This window comes from Dama dama, chromosome 4, assembly GCF_033118175.1.
Source record: "Dama dama isolate Ldn47 chromosome 4, ASM3311817v1, whole genome shotgun sequence".
Taxonomy (NCBI): Eukaryota; Metazoa; Chordata; class Mammalia; order Artiodactyla; family Cervidae; genus Dama; species Dama dama.
In genome coordinates, this window is record NC_083684.1 from 53,147,007 (window position 1) to 53,164,619 (window position 17,613).

The 17,613-nt window shown below is 50.6% G+C and overlaps 1 protein-coding gene across 2 annotated transcripts in view; it reads left to right on the plus strand.

The window, feature by feature from the left end:
* The window catches only part of ACTN4 (actinin alpha 4), a 74,819-nt gene continuing 57,206 nt past the window's right edge, over positions 1 to 17,613 (plus strand). Inside the window, exon 1 of one of the 2 annotated variants that reach the window (XM_061139223.1) lies at positions 1 to 239. In XM_061139223.1, coding sequence (XP_060995206.1) covers positions 78 to 239 — 162 coding nt within the window. In that variant the 5' untranslated portion in view covers positions 1 to 77. The remainder of the gene's footprint in view (positions 240 to 17,613) is intronic. The other variant, XM_061139222.1, reaches the window with a different exon arrangement.

Here is a 17,613-nt window from a genome sequence, read left to right on the forward strand (position 1 = left end):
GCGGCGGCGGCGGCGGCGGCTCAGGCAGAGGGGCGGGAGCAGAGGCTGGAGCGGACGGGCTCGGGAGAGGCGGCGGAATGGTGGACTACCACGCGGCGAACCAGTCGTACCAGTACGGCCCCAGCAGCGGGAGCAATGGCGCTGGCGGCGGGGGTAGCATGGGAGACTACATGGCCCAGGAGGACGACTGGGACCGGGACCTGCTGTTGGACCCGGCCTGGGAGAAGCAGCAGCGCAAGGTGCGCGGCCCGAGGGCCGGACGGGCTGGAGGGGGGGCTTCCGAGGGAGGCTGGGGACCGGGAAGGGGCTCGGAGGGTCTGTGGTGAGAACTGGGCGTCCTGAGAAGTATTCGGCGGGTCTGGGAAGCGGTTTGGAGTCCTGGAAAGGAGTTGCAGAACTTGAGCGGGGAATTGGGAGTCTGAAAAAATATTGACGGCTGAGTAGGGGATATGGAAATCTAAAACTGGGAATCAGGGAGCCCGAGGAAGGAATTGGAGCGTCTGGCCTGGGAATGAGGGGAAGTCGGCGAGATGATTGGAGGAGACTCAAGAACGGAACTGGGTCTGAGGCGGGATGGACGGGTCAGGAGGGACTGGAGGTGGTCAGAGGGAAAAGGGGGAACCGGGAATGTGTGGGTCAGGATAGAATTCGGCATCGGGGGAGTCCGAAGAGGAGCTGGAGTATGGAGGGCGTTACTTGGATTACAGAATCCTCTGAAGAGGGTTGGAATTATGGGAGCCCCGGGGATGAAGCCCCCTTCATTCTAAAGGGGATGAAGATTCTAGAGTGGGTGTGAAGGGACCCAGGGCTTGGTGGGTGAGGATGGGGAGGCTGCTAAGGAGGTCTGAAATCTGGCTCTGGTGGGAGAAGTCAGGGAGCTGTGAATAAGAGGTTTTGAAGGGGCGAGATATTATCAGGGATGCCCTGTCCTACAGGGAAGAGGAGAAGATTGGGAGATAGAAGAGGTATTGGTGACGCCAAGGCCTCCTTGATGAGAGGCCGAAGGGGGATAGAGAGAATTTGGAGTATTCTGAGGAGGGGTTCTGAAGAATTGATGGAACGTAGACAAAGCTCAGCAAAGGGTTGGCGTTGCCGGAGGCAAAGGTAGCCTGAACGGGGTGAGAATGGCGGGAGAGAATGGTCGGAATGGCGGATGGTGGGAGGGAGGTGTTTGGAGTAATGAAAGTCTCATTAGAAAGGGAGTGTGTGATGGATAGACCAAGAGAGGAATTTGGGGGTGAGGGCTTCTGGAGGTGCTGTCCCAGGACTGGAGAGTGTGTTTATGTGTTGTGAAGGGAGAACAAGTTGTTTGGGGAGGAGGAGCTGAGAGTGTCCAGAAGAATTGTCTTTCGGGGGTGGTGATGAAGAAAGAGCTTGTTCTAAAGCAGGGTCTGTTTTCAGGTGGCATGTTGGGGTGTGGAGGCAATTTCGGGGGACTCACAGTGGGGAGAGGTAGATCAAAAGGAGTGGGAGGTGCAGAGAGGGTGGGGTGTGTGTGTGTATCTGTGTATGTGTATAGGTGTATGTGTGTGCATATAATCCAAGGTGGTAGAGAGCAGGGAGCTCCAAGCTGCTAGAAGAGAGGGTTTAGCATGCGCAGGAAGAGCTAAAGAAAGGAAGGTGTAGAGGGGTGTGTGTGTCTTGGGAGGGGGTTGTTTCAAAGTGTGTGAAGAGGGTGGGAGGTACTTACTATTAGAGGCATGTCGTAGGTTCTTCAGACCTGAATTTTCTTCCCAGATTCATTACCAGCTCCATGGCCTTGGGCAAGACCCTTGGTCTCAGTGTGGTTCTGTCATCTGTGGAATGAGGAGGGGTCAAGGGAGTCCCTTCTGTGATTCTACAAGGGTGGATGTGTATGGTGTTGGGAGAGTAGCAAGGGGTTTGAGTGTGGCTGGAAGCCTCTTGAGGGTGTGAGCTGTTGCTTTGGGGGTTCTGTGCAGGCAGCCCAGGCTGGCGGGGAAAGGGTGAAAGGAACAGCTGTGCCAGGCAGCCCGGGGTGGGGCCTGGCTTAACCTTGGGGTAAATTACCAACCTCTGCTTGAATTTCCTCATCGGTAGTTTGGGGGGGCGGGGGGTGGGTGGGTGGTGGCGGCTCCATGGTGGTGTCCTTATCTGTTGCCCCACCTACCTCCTGGTGGGCAGGTTGAGATAATCTGACATAAAAATTCTTTTTGAGGGGAGAGACCTAGCCTCCAGTCTCAACAATAATTTACTGCCGGAGGCAATGCTGGGTTGAAAAAGGTTATGAGTTGCTCAGAGACCTGGGAAGTTGGGAAGGGAACAAGGCGGGTTCCATGGGGTTGTTTTTTGAGAAAACCTGAGCTCCTTCTTCTCCAGCTCCCGGTGCTGGCGGAGAACGAGCTTTGGAGCCTCTTGACTCAGGTGGTGGGGAGTAGGAACCTTCCCTCCCACTCCCTTGCTGACTCCTGCCCGTCCCAGAGTGACTCTCTGCTCACTCCATTCCCTTCTGGGAGTCTGGCTGTGTGTTCCTCCATGACTCTAGTCTCCCTTGCCCGCTGGGTGAGGCCAGGGCACCCTTCAGGCCGGGGCAGGAACTGGGACTCACCGACATCCCCAGGCCTGGCTGCGGTTGTGTCATCCCCCCCCTCCTCCCGTCCTCAGGGACCAGGCATGGTGGAAGGAAAGGGTGGCTCACAGCCCCTCTCAGACCAGCTGTTTTAGATTCTCAAGACGGGCCAGATCTTAGCGTGTCCGACTTTATACAACTGCAGCAAATATTTACACGCAACTGTACTTTGGGGGGAATATTGTTTCACTGCTGTGTGCCTACCTATTTGGGGGTGGGCATCTTCTCTGAAATGGGAGAAGGAGTAATGGAAACGAATACAGAGACGAGTCTGTGCTGTTTTCTTCCAAGAGGACCCCACCCCCATCCCCCCTAGACTGGGTTTTTCTGCTTGGCAGTGCCACTTTGGCAAGTGACAGATTGCCCTTCTTGCCCCTCTGAGGCTGAGCCACGGACCACAGAGAGGGTGGCGGTCCTGTGAGTGTCCTGTGTGTACCCTCACGCTCTTAAAAGCTATGTCCAGGACAGCTGTGGGCCCGTTAAAGCGTGTGGCAATTGAATTCTTCTAGGAATTAAGCAGGGTTTGGCCCAAGTCAGAGGGTGCCTGAGGTTCCCAGTGGTTCTCACATCCACCTGAAGCCCTTCTGGGGACCCTTGTAACCAAGGCATTACCTGATAAGTAGGTTATGCAACAGTTCTGATCTGGGAAGGCTCTGCATGTTTTCTCCAGGGGTGCGGGGGGAAGGACCGGTCTGGTCTTTCAGCAAATTCTTGAGCAATTATAGCTCTGGGCCAGAGCTCCCTCTCCCAGTTTCTGAAAGAGGCTTGAGTAGCCTTGCCACCCTTGCTCTACTGGACAGGTGAGGGGACTTGGTAGCCACTCCCGAAGTTCTCTCGTCGCAGCAAGAGGAACTGTCTCCTTTGCTAAGCTGGCGTGGTCGTTGAAACATCACTGACTGCTCACAGGGCCTCAGTGTTTAGACCCTGACCTTTGGCTTGGGCTCTATTAGGTTTGAGTTAATTATTTGAACCGTTCTGATGGTGTCTTGTTTTTCTCCAAGTAGGGTTGTTTTTCTTTCTTTCTTTTTTTTTTTCTTTTAGGCTGATGATAGAGACCTCAGAGTAGCCATCTGTTATTTTGTTCCATTACTCTTAATTGCTTGCCTCTTAGGATCTGGCTGAGACTAGCAGATCCTTAGCAGTTTTTAAAAATGGAATAAGTTACTTAGTGAAAACCAAAACCAAAAAAAAAAAAAAAGACCCAGACTCAGTTGTCATCTAGAATTAAAGACTGTACCTATGTGAGGTGGAGAAGGAAATGGCAAACCACTCCAGTATTCTTGCCTGGAAAATTCCATGGACAAAGGAACTTGGCAGGCTATAGTCCATGGGGTCGCAGAGTCTGACACGACTGAACAACTAACACACACACACACACACCCCTATGTGAGAAGGGGGGCAGGTATTCTGTTTGCCTTCCTGGGAGAGGGGTAGGGAAATGTACTCAGCTGCTAGCTTCTGTCCTCGGTCACTCCCCCAGGCCCAAGTTTTAAGAACAGGGCTTTTCTCAGAAATAGAGACACAGACGAAGAGCACTCATGTATGGATACCAAGGGGGTAAGGGGTGGGAGGAGTCAGGAGGTTGGGATTGACACATACCCTGTTGGTACGATGTCTAAAATAGATAACTGATGGGAACTTACTGTGCGGCACAGGGAACTGTGCTTCATGCACTGTGGTGACCTGAACAGGAAGGAAGTCCAAGAGGGAGTCGCTTTACAAAATGATTCATTTTTCTGTGCAGTAGAAGCTAACCCAACATTGTAAAGCAGCCGTACTCCAGTGAAAATTAACTTAAAGAAAAGAGCAAGAAACAGGGCTTTTCTGATGCCCGCCTAAGAGGCGAGGTGAGGGAGGTTGGCTGGAGTGCAGTGCCCCTTGTAGCCACTCACACCCATTCAGGTGTGTTGAATGTGGGTTGAAGGTGTGTTGAATGTGCTCAGCCCTCAGGTGAGGGTTGAAATCCAGTTGGTGCTGTGGAGTGGCGCCTACTGCTTCATCTAATTAGTTTCCTTCTCTGCGCTCTAGGGCATGGGCAGGATTGCCCTCTGCCTTTTGAAACACCCTCCCTGAGACCAGCAAGGAGGCTCCTTTGGCAGCGGGGAGCTGACTCACTGTGCAGTTGGAACTGGTGCTAAATAGTTCCATTTAATGGCAGCTGACGGCCTGGCCTCGAGCAGGCTGCCTCATGGGAAAAGTTTGGTGAGAAGTATTGGAGGAAAACAACCCTGGAAATGAGGATGGGGTTTTAACATCCGGGTGCGGCTGGTGCTATCTAACTCCTGAGATGCAGTCTGGGAGGTCAGTGAAAATGTAGGTTTGCACCCCCAAAGGGCTTCCTAGGTGGCACCGTTGGTAAAGAATCCGCCTGCCAATGCAGGAGATGCACAGGACGTGGGTTTGATCGCTGGGTCCGGTTGATCCTCTGAAGTAGGAAATGGCAACCCACTCCCATACTCTTGCCTAGAAAATTCCATGGACAGGAGAGTCTGGCTGTCTATAGTCCATGGGATTGCAAAGAGTCAACACAACTGAGCGTACAAGACAACCTCAACAACAACAGCCGCCCAAAGTGCCCCCTGAAGCGGACCTCAGAGGAGCAGGAACAAGGCTGGATTCCAGTCTCAAGTCTCTGGGGTGGGGAGTTCTACCATTTAAACATATACTCCAGTCATGGCTGAGTTTGGCCAGACAGCCCCCTTTTGCAGAGTTAAGTGAGTGAGTAGTACAAGTCAGCTGGCAGCGCTGGTCTAGCAGATGACAGCAAAGAGAATGAAGCCAAAAAGGAATCGATTTGGGAAGACGCAAGGAATTTCTGAGACAGTTGAGATGACCACTTCTGGCTTTTGACATATTGATTTATAATGTGCCGGGAATTGTACAAGCCTTTGACCAGACTTAGTGTTGTTTTTTGTTTTTTTTTTTTAAAAGGATTCCCTTTTATTTTGTGGGGGAGGAGGAGAGGGAAAGGACAAAGATAATTAAGGAACAGCTGTTTGTTGTAGTGTCACTTGCTCATTCAGGTTTTCTGAATGGCTGAATTAATCAGCATGTTTATCTCTTCTCTGGCTTTCAGAATGTTCTAGATCAATGGTTTTCCCAGCTTTATCCTTATTTCCTTCACTTAGTGATGTCCCTGTTTTCATCTGTCTGGTCACTTCCCTTCTGTCGCTTGTATTTTATGTATTTATTTTACAGAATAACAAAAGCACTCATGTTACTTTAAGTCTTCCTCCCTGCCCCCCACCCCCTTCTTTTTTCATGGAAATAGGAGGCGAGTGATAGCAAGTTGGTAATTCAAAGGCAGTGGTAACTGAAACACTGACCTACTAAAAGGTGGGCGGAAGCTTCCACTTGAGTTGATACAAATCCTGTCATCCAGGGAGGTTTGAAAGACGTCTTTATGTCCCCAGTAGTTTGAGAACTCCAGATCAGTCTCCTTCAGGATGAAGTTCAACGTCCAAACATCAAAGCCTCCAGTGCAATTATAAGGAAACTTAGTTTTACAGTGTTGCCTGTCTAGACGCCAGAATTTGTTATAAAGTGTCTGCAAGTGGTATAAGTAACACTTGCTTTTTCTTCAGGAAGGTTTATGAGTTACATTTTAGTTAGTAACCCAGGTATCAGGAAGTATAAGGTTCAGTGAGTCAAGGGAAAACAGAAATCGTTTAAAAAGTCCAGCCTCTGTTTAAAGAGTGATCTTACTGGGAGGAAAAATTAACCGACTGATTGGGAGGAGAAGGATCCGCCGCCTCCAGAAAAGGGAAAACTGCATATATTTAACCGGCAAACGTGTCCTCCTAGCAGAAGTTGTGTCCAAGTAGCAGTCTCTCTGGGCTTATAAAAACCCCAGAGACATTTGTCTTGGTGTTGTGCCTTTTTCGGTTGTGTTGTTCTTTCATGTCCTTCCCCCTCCCCTTTCCCTCGTAAACAACAGATGCATTAACTTGGAATGTCCGTGGAAAGTCTTTGAAAGCCGGTTGGTGTAACTTGGTTGCCATCTCTTTAGTCTGAGCAGCAGTTACTCCGGAAGAGGCCAGTGGCCTTTTTTTCCTTAGATGTAATTTACTGAAGGGACCTCTAAAAGTGAGTGAATTGAGCTTTAACTTGGGATTTGCTATTTGCCACCTGTTTCTGTATTGGCTCCTGCGTTCCTGGGATGGGATGAGCCCCAGCTTCCCCAAGAGTGAGCACCATCCTGTGTTTCCAAGAAGGCACAGTGGTTCTCCAGCCAGAGCGGCCCTCCTCATCCCTACATCATGCTTGGCTCCGTACTTCCTAAACTTCAGTCATTTGTGATTTTTTCCATAGCCCACTTTTGCTTTTATATACTTAATAATATTCTTCTAAGTCAATTTTGCCTTTTTAAACTTAAGTTTTAAAGGGGAAATTTATATGAGTATTGCCAGTGCAAACCCCAGCTTCCCTGGCCATAAATAGAAGGAAATTGCGAAAATAAACAGGCTGGAAAGAAAACAATGATGTGAAGTTCTAGCCTGCTGCAGGGTGTAGGCCTGAGGCCTGCTCCCTTTGTCAGAAGGAGATTGGCAAGTGTCGGCGAGGTGTTAGAGACCCAGAGAACCGAGCAGAGACGTTCTCTTTGATGTGTTCAGTAGGTAGACGAGAAGCAAAAGGGAGTAACCTTCTCGAAGTCATTCAAGTTTCAGTGGAGAGCGTGGATAACTCTTAAAATCTCCCATGGTGTGCTTGCCATGCGTGGAAAAAACGTTCTCTCACTTGACCCTGGAAACATTCCGAGAGTGGCAGGGCAGAGTGACTCACCCGGGAACATGCCACCCGTCCTGCCTGCCCGGCCTCCCAGCGTACTGCCCACGAACACGTCTCCCAGGACTGAGTGGCACTGGATTTTTCTCTGCATTCAAATGTTAACGGTTTCTTGTTTGTTTGTTTTTAAGAACTCGGGGCCACATTCTAAATAAAAGAATTGTGGGTTTATCCCTTGCTCCTCACATTGCTTTTTCTTTTTTAAATTTTATTTATTCATTTATTTTTGGCTGCGCTGGGCCCTTGTTGCCGTGTGGACTTTTCTCTAGTTGCAGAAGTGAGGGCCCCTCTCTTTGTGGCACGCAGGCTTCTCGTCGCGGTGCCTTCTCTTGTTGCGGAGCACAGGCTCTCGGGTGCATGGGCTTCAGTAGCTGCAGCTCCTGGGCTCTAGAGCACAAGCTCAGTAGTTCAGGCGCACGCACAGGCTTAGTTATTCTGTGTCGCCCTGGATCTTCCTGGACCGGGGATCGAACCCGTGTCTCCTGCATTGGCAAGCAGATTCTTTACCATGGAGCCACCAGGGAAGCCCTGCCTTGTCTTTTTAAGAGTCCAGCTTCCTTACACAAACACACTTGAAGTTTGGCTGCTCCTCTTCGTGAACCACCCTGCTGCCCCACCTGGGTATTTGCATTCTCGATTCAGAAAGGAAAGCAGTGCCCTCCTGCCGCGTTAAGAAAGGCTGATTTCAATGTTCTGCTTCCAAATAAGAGAGCAGAACAGATTCTCTGTCTCCGAGTGAAACTCTGGACATGGGCAGAAGTAGCTGTAAGTGGCAGTTTCTGCTCCACAGAACACAAGTGAAGTCATCTTTGGGAAGTATTGTTGATGGTGTTGAAACGATTGAATGGGACGCTAGAACACCAGCAACACAATAGCATTTGTGTCTTCAGCTTTGGGCAGGAATAAAGAAGACGTTGTGGTTTGTTTTATGCTTTTTAAAGTTTCCCCCCCGCAAAAGGTGTGGGGCTGAGTGATGTCTGTTACTGGCTTTCTAGTGGGTTTTTCTTTTCATCTTTTCCCGCCTCCCTGAGGGCTGGTGAGAGTGGGTGGAAGCCGCAGTCTAGGTGGATGGGAGGCAGCGCAGAAGGCAGGCCGTACGCCTTCCTTCTCGTTCCCCATGTGTGATGGGAACGCATTTGGTCTTTTAACCTCCAAAGAGCCCAAGATGAAGGGTTTCCATATCTTACCTCCTGACCAGTAAAGTCTCTTGATTCCAGCTCCAAGAATGTCTTAATTAACAGCCATCCAGGATGGGGGCATGGCAGGAAGTCAAATAAATGCATTTCTTCTCCCCCCCTTCTTTTTTTTTTTTAAAATACACATTTAATTTTGGTGGCAGAGAAGGCCAGTTCGAGGTTAGGGGAAACATCACAGGAGGAAGCCTGAAAGTGAGCAACCAGAGCCACCCCGGGAGGTTGCCTGAGGGGGTGTCACACCAGGAGTCTGTGGGTCTCCAGCTGGTGTTATTGAAAAAACAGGCCTCCCTTTACCGGTATGCGCCCCTGGCATGGTGTGCTCGAGTGCAACCCCCAGCACGTTGGTGCGCTTTGATCGGTCTCAGTCAAGGTGTGTATGAAAGGTCTTTAGCTGATAACATCGTGGAAACGAGATTGCTTGGCATTTGAGAGATGTGCCCCTGTGCTGGAGGCAGCACCGGTGGAGGAATGCTGGGCTACTGGGTAGAAATGGTGCTGCCAGCCGGTCTCCCGGGAAGGTATCCACATACGTGGTGGCCGTGCTGGGTCGGGGGACCAGGAGCCTCTGTTCTCTGGTGCACGGGTCAGGCCAGTCTGTTTTATCGATGAGGAGCGTGTATATTTGTAAGAGAGGAGAAGATGAGTACACGTGAAAGCCGCCGTTGGCTTTGTGGCTGAGGCGAGTGCTTTTTCTCTAGGCATTTAGAGTTGGAATCTCAGCTATGTGACTTCTCAACAGCAGGGCAAAATGTGCCTGCATCTTTTGCCTGCTTTCGCAAACACTGACAAATTTAAAAAGAACTCTAAAGTTTCCAGCAAATCCCAAGCACAGTTCATCCCATGATAACTTTTTTTTTTTAAACAATCCACATCCTTCCTCCTCCAACTCTGCCAGTAAATAAACCTTTTTCTCCCCCATTACTCCCACCTCTTTCCCCCACTCTCTTTTCTTTAAGGAAATGAGTATCTTTACATCAAACCTTTGTGTCTGATGGAAATATTAAATGCCTCTTGGGCTGTTGCTGGCATGGATTATGTGGGGAAGAGTCAGGTTTTTAAAGAAATTTTACAGGCTGGTATGATCTTCCAGTTCTGGCCTATGAAGTATAAACTCCATTTCAAAATTCAAAATGTCTGGAAGCAGCCAGCTTGCCAGGCTAGTTCAAGGGCAGTCTGATGAATCAACCCTTCTTACAGGCTGTCTGCTAACCAGCCCTGGAAGGTATCCAGCCGGTAAACATCACCAGGACGGTCAGGCAGTTTTTCCTATGTGAGGTTGGGGGCGGGAGGAGGAGGAGGGATCACTGGAGCTATGCAGCCAAGTCTGGTATGATGTGACTTTCTGTAAAACAGAAAGGTCTAGAAAGGTCTGATTCAAGATGTGTTTTTCTGAGATATTAGGCCTGTAGTCACCCAGCACTGAGTCTACTGGTGGAGTGAGAGGAAATACCTAGACCAGTTGGGACCGGGGGAACCTTCTTAACCATTTTGGGAAGCAAGTTTTCCTTTTCCTTTTGTAACTTTCACTGAATCAGTGACTCAGGGACAACCCACGGAAGAGAATTCAGTCCGCTGAGAGCAGTGAAACATTTCAAGAATGGTTGGTTGATGGATCATGGCCCAGAGCCGTGGAAGGTCAGGGAGTGGCACTGGGCTCCTACCCGCTGTACGGAAACACCCCAGAGATTCAAAGGGAACCAGCTTTGACCATAAAAATACAAGACTAACGACTCACAGCGCATTTAGTTCTCTTCGCAGCTACCTTAGACTTGAGAAAGTTCTGGGCCTCTTTTATAAACAGCCACAAAGCCGGCCTTGCCAAATACAGCCTGCTTCAGGGGCACTGGGTCAGCCTAGGAGACAACTTTCTTGCCTAAAAATAAGTCTATGTTCCTATCGAACATTCCAAGCATAGTTTAAACATGAGACTTGTGAGTCGCAGTTCAGGCCTCGTGGGTTCAGTTACGTCAGAGTGTGGGCAGTTGAGGGTCTTTGGGGAGCTTGGTTCCCCACTTTGGGATTGGCCCCTGGCCACCAAGGAAATCAGATGACCAAACGAGAACCATCTCCCAACTCGTTTCTTTATGTTCCTGATCTCAGGCTGGTGGGGAGACAGCAAGCACACAAATAAAACAAGGTAATTTCAGATGGGATTATGCCCTATGAATTTAATAATAATAATAATAGCAGCTAGCTAGGACTCTGGGCTTGGCACTATTCTAAGAGCTTTATGTGGACTGACTCATGTAATCCTGTGAGGTAGGTATTGTCACCTCTACAGGACAAGTGCGTAAATGAATCCTTTGAAGTTGAAGCCATTGCCCAAGTGACAGTGCCAGGATCTGAACCTAGAGGGTCTGACTTTCAAGCCATGTCCACACTACACTACAGGCTGGTGATTGGGAATAGCCTGGGGAGAGGTCCGTCAGGGGAGGAGGGCAGTGCTGGTACTTTGGATCAAGAGGAAGATCTCTGAAGACTTCACAGCTTAGCTGTTCCCTAAGGGATGAGATGGGGTCGCAAAGAGTCAGACACGACTGAGCGACTGAACTGAAGGGATGAGAAGGGTGGCTCAGTGGTAAAGAATCTACCTGCCAATGCAAGAGTCGCAGAAGACGTGGGTTCAGTCCCTGGGTTGGGAAGATCCCCTGGAGAAGGAAATGGCAACCCACTCCAGTATTCTTGCCTGGAGAATCCCATGGACAGAGGAGCCTGGCGGGCCGCAGTCCGTGGGGTCATGAACGAATCAGACATGACTTAGCAACTGAACAGCAACAGTCACAGGGAATGAGAAAAAGGGGGCCAGGAGAGCTCCTGGGGACGGCTGTTCCAGTGGAGGGAAGGGGAGGGTGGCGGCCCCGAGGGACAGGAAGTTCAGGATGGTCAGAGCAGGGCATGTACAGTAGAGAAGATGGGCAGAGCTAGCTCTCTTGGAGCTTTGTTGGAAGTGGTGATGAGGCCCAGGGTCTGTAAACGCAGTCCTTCTTAGACCCCAGTAGGCCAGGAACCTCACGCTTCCAGTAATCTGGCGCTGCCAATGCTTTCCCCTCAGGCCCCCTAGACAGGCCAAACCAGACCTGACTTCTAAAGTGGGAAGCCCAGTACCACAGAGCATTACACCAAACAAAGGCTTCAATTATCTCCATGATCACTGCTCCAGTAGACACCTGTGTTTGATTAAAGCGCTGGTAACTTTTGAATCTGGAGTTTTATGGCACCGTGTTCTCATCTGGCTTGGTCGTGTCTCAGAGAGCTTAACTTCTCTCCCCACCATCAAACTCCAGCTCCCTTCCGGCTCATCAAGAGGCTGCTGGGTTCACAACGTATCTTTGGTAAAAATGTTGTGTCTCCCCCCTTTGAAGTGGGAAGCCAGGAAGCCCGATTTTTTTTTTTTTTTTTAACTGGCTCTTCCAGGTGCACTGCTTTCGTTGTAAACCTCTCTTTCGTTACCCTTGGTTCCTCGGGTCAGGTGGGGCTGTAACTAGGACGCCTCTAGTTCAGAGAGGCGGACTTGCAGGCTGATTCATTCTGAGGCGTCCAGCCTTCTGTCCCTCGCTGGAAGCCGGTCCAGGAACACCGTAGTGTTCATTTGGCCCATGGCTCCCCTGTCAGAAGGCACACCTTGTCAAACTAGTTGTGTGGCTTTGACTCAGCAAGGGAGGAACGCTGACAGAGCTCGGGGCTAGCCATGGACACTCCTGACTCCATACACACGGCACCTGGCAAGAAGCCAAGTTCAAGGATCATGCAGTGTCCATCAGGTGAACTTGGGCTGGAGTTCTCTCTGCCTTGCCCTAGCTGCAATCCAGCAGCAAAAACCATCCCTTCTGACAGAATTTAAAGGAGCAAATTAATATGAAGTTGGCCTGTGACAGCCTGGCCAGCCCTGCTGCTTCCACTGGCAAAAAGATGGCGAGGTTTCCATTTTCCTGGCACCACACCCATGTGAACTTGTTAAATCTTTTAAGTAGCCGTATAGGAGGGGAGATAAAGGTGTGTGTTTTTATCCTTATCCCCTTAAATATAAAAATAAAACCTCCCCCCTTATAATACTGATTCGGAGTGGGAAGAAAGTCTATGGCAAGTGGAAAACGGGTCCAATTATATGGAGCTCGTACCCCGTGTTTGGGAGACGACTAAGTTTCCACGGTGGGTGGCTTATTATGCGTTTATGATGAGGTGAACCTGCTCCAAGTTGTCCCCGCAGATACAAAAAAGCTTTCTGAGGGAAGAAGCTGTCTTCTTTTCACCATGCTGTAGAGACTTGGAAGGTCTCTTGAATGACTTCACTCATATAGCAGTGTTGGGGCCGCTGACCAAAGCAGGTCTGCTTTTGATAGCCAACCAGCATCTTGTGTAACATGAGTTGGGGCTTCGAGGGCCTTGGAGTCCGGCGCTCAGGTAGAAACATGACCGGCAGGGCCCTTGACAGCCCTCGCTGGGCTCCTGTGCAGAGCTGAGCTCTGCTCCGAGCCTTTGGGGGTATGAGAGAAACCGGAGACTCGGCCTGTGCTCTCAAGGAGCTGGCAGGGCAGAGAGCAGAGCCACATGAGCCCTCAGGAGGAAACCCGGCGGCCCACAGACAAGCCCACAGCACTCTAGCCGTGTCCCGGGAGAGGAGAAGGGTGAATAGGGGCAGGTGGGTCAGTCATGGAAACCTTCATAAAGGAGGTGAGTGTGGTGCGGGCAGGTCTCTGGGGGCAGGCATTAGGGGATCCCATCCCGCATGTGCAGTTTGAACAGCCTTCCTTAGCTGCTGCTTGTGAGCATTCCCACAGTTCCTTCCCTCAGTCAGCCGTCTCTTTAGAGAGTTTCCCGTTCGAGGCAAGGCACCATGTTCAGTATGTCTCAGCCACCCATGCGTTTGAACCTCTGCATTGCAGGACTCCAGCTTCTGAGTCCCTACCCACTCAAAGGTCCTGCGGCTTTCAGGGATCTAGGGGGCAGGCCAGACCCTTCTCCCCAGGTAGGCGTCAGCTCTGACTAATCCTTCTGAGGCATGTGCTTTCAGCCTGCTGACGGTCCCTTCTGAATAAGCACAGGCTTCAGAAAAGAGGAGCAGAGAAACACCCCCTTCTCCTGTCCTCTTCTGCCCCAGGGTTTCTTCAGGCCTTGTGCCTTACCTCTGGGTAGGTGACGCTCGGCACTGCCTTCTAGTCCAGATGATACTCTAAGTGGGGAACACCGGTTCTGTGCTGATCACGGAAATGAATGGGGTCAAGTCCCGCGGGCTGGCTGGCTTGGCACACCACAGTAGACACACCATTGCTGGCATGAGGGTAGCCTCCAAGTGTTCTGCCTCGAGAGTTTATTCTTGCCTGCCAGCTCAGCTTCCAGGTGCTATTCTTTTCTTTAAATAAATGCCTTCAACTGGCTTGTGCAATGTAGGAGTCCCATCCCAGGAAATACTCAAGTGTGTTTAAAAAAAAAAAGAAAACCAACAAACTCTCCTCGTTCAGGTGCTCATGGGCCAAATGTGTGACTCAAATACTGCAGTGCCCTTCATTTGCTTTCCCAAAATTGACATATTTGAGTGTCATGCTGGTCTTACTATGAGATAAGCTTGGGGTAGCTGGCCCAGGCCTCTTTCTTAGACTGTGTGTGTGGTTTCAGGTTGGGCTTTTTCCTCCCTTCAGATGATGCTTGAGAGTCATGACAGTGCAGTTCATGCATGTCGTGGCTGAAATCTTCCAGTAGAACCTGGCTACCATCTCTCCGATCTCGCCTGGGATCAGGAGGTTTGCCATGGAAGGATTTGGGGGGTCAGTGAGAGTGGCAAGTGTGGCCTGTCATGAGCCAGTCTCTGTAGCCTGGGTGCTGAGGCACTGCTTCTGCTGTTAGACCTGCAGGCTATTAGCATAGCCAGTTTCTGTTTCCTTTTGGTTTCCAGGCGGAGTCTGCCTTAATCCTTAAGAGGTGTCTCTTTCCCCCAAGGGGAGGGAGGTGGACTTCCTTCCAGGAGAGAATAGGGGCTCACTAATTTGTAGCGGGGGAATCTACATTGCTCTACCCACACTTGGGGAGAGGTTTCAGGGGCGGGGGATGTTGCAGAGTATTCCGGAACAGAAAGTTTGTTGCAGGAACCCAGGCTCTGGAAAGATATGCCCGCTCAGCCAGTGGGTGAGGTGGTGGGTGGGTGAGCCGCTAGCACCCAGCCCGCCCACCAGACGCCAGGAGGCGGCTCAGATGTCACTGGGATCCAGGCTGTCTCCTGTCTCCAGCAGCTGCAACCCGGGAGGGGGTGTCGAGAGCGCTGCCGCTACTGTGTGAGGGTGCTTCTGGCGACAGAAGCAGGAGGCAATGAGAGGTGTGGGGTGGGTAGAAGGTCAGAGCAGAGCCTTCAGAGGGGGACAGAACTGGGCTCAGTACCCGTCGCCTCCACCTACTGGTTGCGTGGCTGTGGGCAGGGCTTAAGCCTGTGTTCTCCTTTGAAAAGGGCCACCATCCTACCTCACAGGATGATTCTAAGATTAAATAAGAGAAAGAGTGTGTCTGAAGCACTTCGCACAGTGCCTAGCACCTTGTCAGTCCTAATTCATGTAGCTTCTCAGAATTCTTTTGGCAGCTCACCATCCTACATCCAGGTGGGGTCTGCTGCTGGCGTCTCCTCTTCAAAGGAGTTGGAAGGGTCTGCTGAAACGTGCAGCTCAGTGGAAAACCAAAATGTAACGTATCCCCTTTCCTAAAGCCCTCCCCCAGGGAGCTCTGAACCCTGAACCCAGCCAGGGACTTCAAAGCAGCATCCACTGTCAAGGGGCAACTGGAATGTGAGACACAAGTGACATGACGAAGCCCTGTCCCCAGCCTCTGGGTCCATCTGGGCCTTATTACCCGGGACGTGGCTCTGTGTTTCTGAGTTGCCAGCCCTAAACAGTTTTGTGTCTGCATGAGCCACAGGCAGGGCCGGCAAGGCTTTTTTGGTAAGTCAGCTTGTTACTAAGTTGGCAGTCAGCCTCGGGACTCTTCCTCAGGTCCTCTTGTTTCCCCGTCCCCTTCCCCACAAAGCAAAAAAAAAAAAATTCCTTATCAACTCAAGTTAGAAACAACCTACAGCCTTGAGTCAGGACACCTTCTTTCAACTGGTAATCAAGTGGAAAGAAGAATGGCCTCCCACTGATAAGCCCCAAAATAACTTCCCAGAAGTGCTGTCAGACAAGAGCCTTGCTCAGCTGCTGGTCCAGAATGTTGGACCTTCTAGAGCACTGGTCCCCAACCTTTTTGGCACCAAGGACCGGTTTCATGGAAGACAGTTTTTCCACAGACCGGGGAAGGGGGGATGGTTTCAGGATGATTCAAACACGTTACATTTAATGTGCACTCTATTTCTATTATTATTATTAATATATCAACTCCACCTCAGATCATCAGGCATTAGATCCCAGAGGTTGGGGACCCCTGTTCTAGAGGGATTAGCGGAGTCCTACCGCCTCCTTCCCCCAAGCACTTCTCACGGCCAGCTCCATCCTCTTTTCCGCCTGCCTCCTGCCACTCCCCCTCCCCTTCCCGAGGTCACTTCCTGATGCCATTCCTCAACTTAGCCCCTATCCCCCCCAAAAGCAATCAAATCCACAACCTAATAAGGAAAAAGAATGAGGAGAATGTCCGCCTCCCAGCCTCTCCCCTAACAGGGCGCAGGCCCGCAGCAAATTTGGAAAATGTTAAAACGGGAGCGACAACCCGCTGGTGGGAGGTGGGAGTGGGGCCGGCTTTCAAGAGCTGCCCATTGCCAGCAGCAGGCGGGACCCTGCGGGAGGGCCACCTGGTTTGCGCTTTCCAAATCAGGTGGTTGACACCCTGCTCACACGCTGAAGTGTGAGGAAAGTAACATCAGCTGCACCTCCAGTTGGGATTCGCACGCCTGGGGTGGGGCGGGGACGACAAGTGTGCTCAGAGACACCTCCCCTCCATTGCAACTGAGACTCTGCAGATCCTAACCCTTTCTGCCTCTGAGATGAGCAGTTTTCTTCCCCTCAACTGTGCCAGGGTTAAATTAGCCCTGGCGTTAATGAAAACTTGTCGACACTTAGAGTGGCCCCCCTCCCCCGAAACCTGTCACCCCTCCTACATCATTATCTTGGGGCACACCAACCCTTTCCCAACCCTTTCCTGATGCAGTTTCCATTCTCCCTTTTCTCCATGGAAGGAGGGACAAGCCCCTGTCTTCGGGGGGAGCCCCGGGGAGGGGGGCCGGCTGAGCCAGACCTGCTTGTTTGGGAAGGTCAAGCTTAGTAATTAACCCGAATGCTTCAGGGAGGGGATGAAGAAGGAACCAGGTCTAAGGATGTGCCAGGCCTTTCAAATGGCTAATTATCAGCAGGCATGAGGTCATCCGTAAATACATCTAATTCTTTTGCTGTAATTAAGGTGCTCATTAAAAGTGCAGGGAGGTTCTATTTTATTTTATTTTTTTATTGAAGGAAAAAACACAAAAAAGCCTTTGTTTCGAATTGACAGGATGGCTTAGAACAGGCGGAGGATTCAAGGCACAGGACTAGTTTCCTGCTGTAAGAACCTTTACAGGAAATTCACTGCAAACAATATTGGTGACCCTGCCAAGGGGGCAGACCTGGGTGATGTCATTGTTCGAGGCTGTCACCGCCAAGCCTGGCCTTGGGGGAGGAGGGCTGGTGAGATTAGAAAGTGTGTTTGTGTGTGTGTGTGTTGTCTAGAAGAGGCAAGTCAACTGAAAATCTGGGTGGGAGAGAAATCACAGGTTGGGGGAGGTCTTGGGAATATTCTTAGCTAGGTTCAACTTTCTTATTTTTCCAAGTTTAAGAAAATTCTCTGTTACTATGTTTGCTCCTCAAAATGCTGTTGCTTTTTCAGAGACAGCCTTTTCTGAGCCATCCCTTGTTTTGTGCTTTCTTGGGTAACTGGCTGTTACACTCTGGGATTTGTGGCCCACAGGCAGGAAGTTAGACACCAGGTAAATGCTCACTACTGCTTTTCTCAGGAGGAGAGTCTCCATCACTGAGTGTGGAAATGGAGACACAGGATTAGATTACCATATCTGCTTCTTCCACAAAAACCATTTTGGAAAACCAC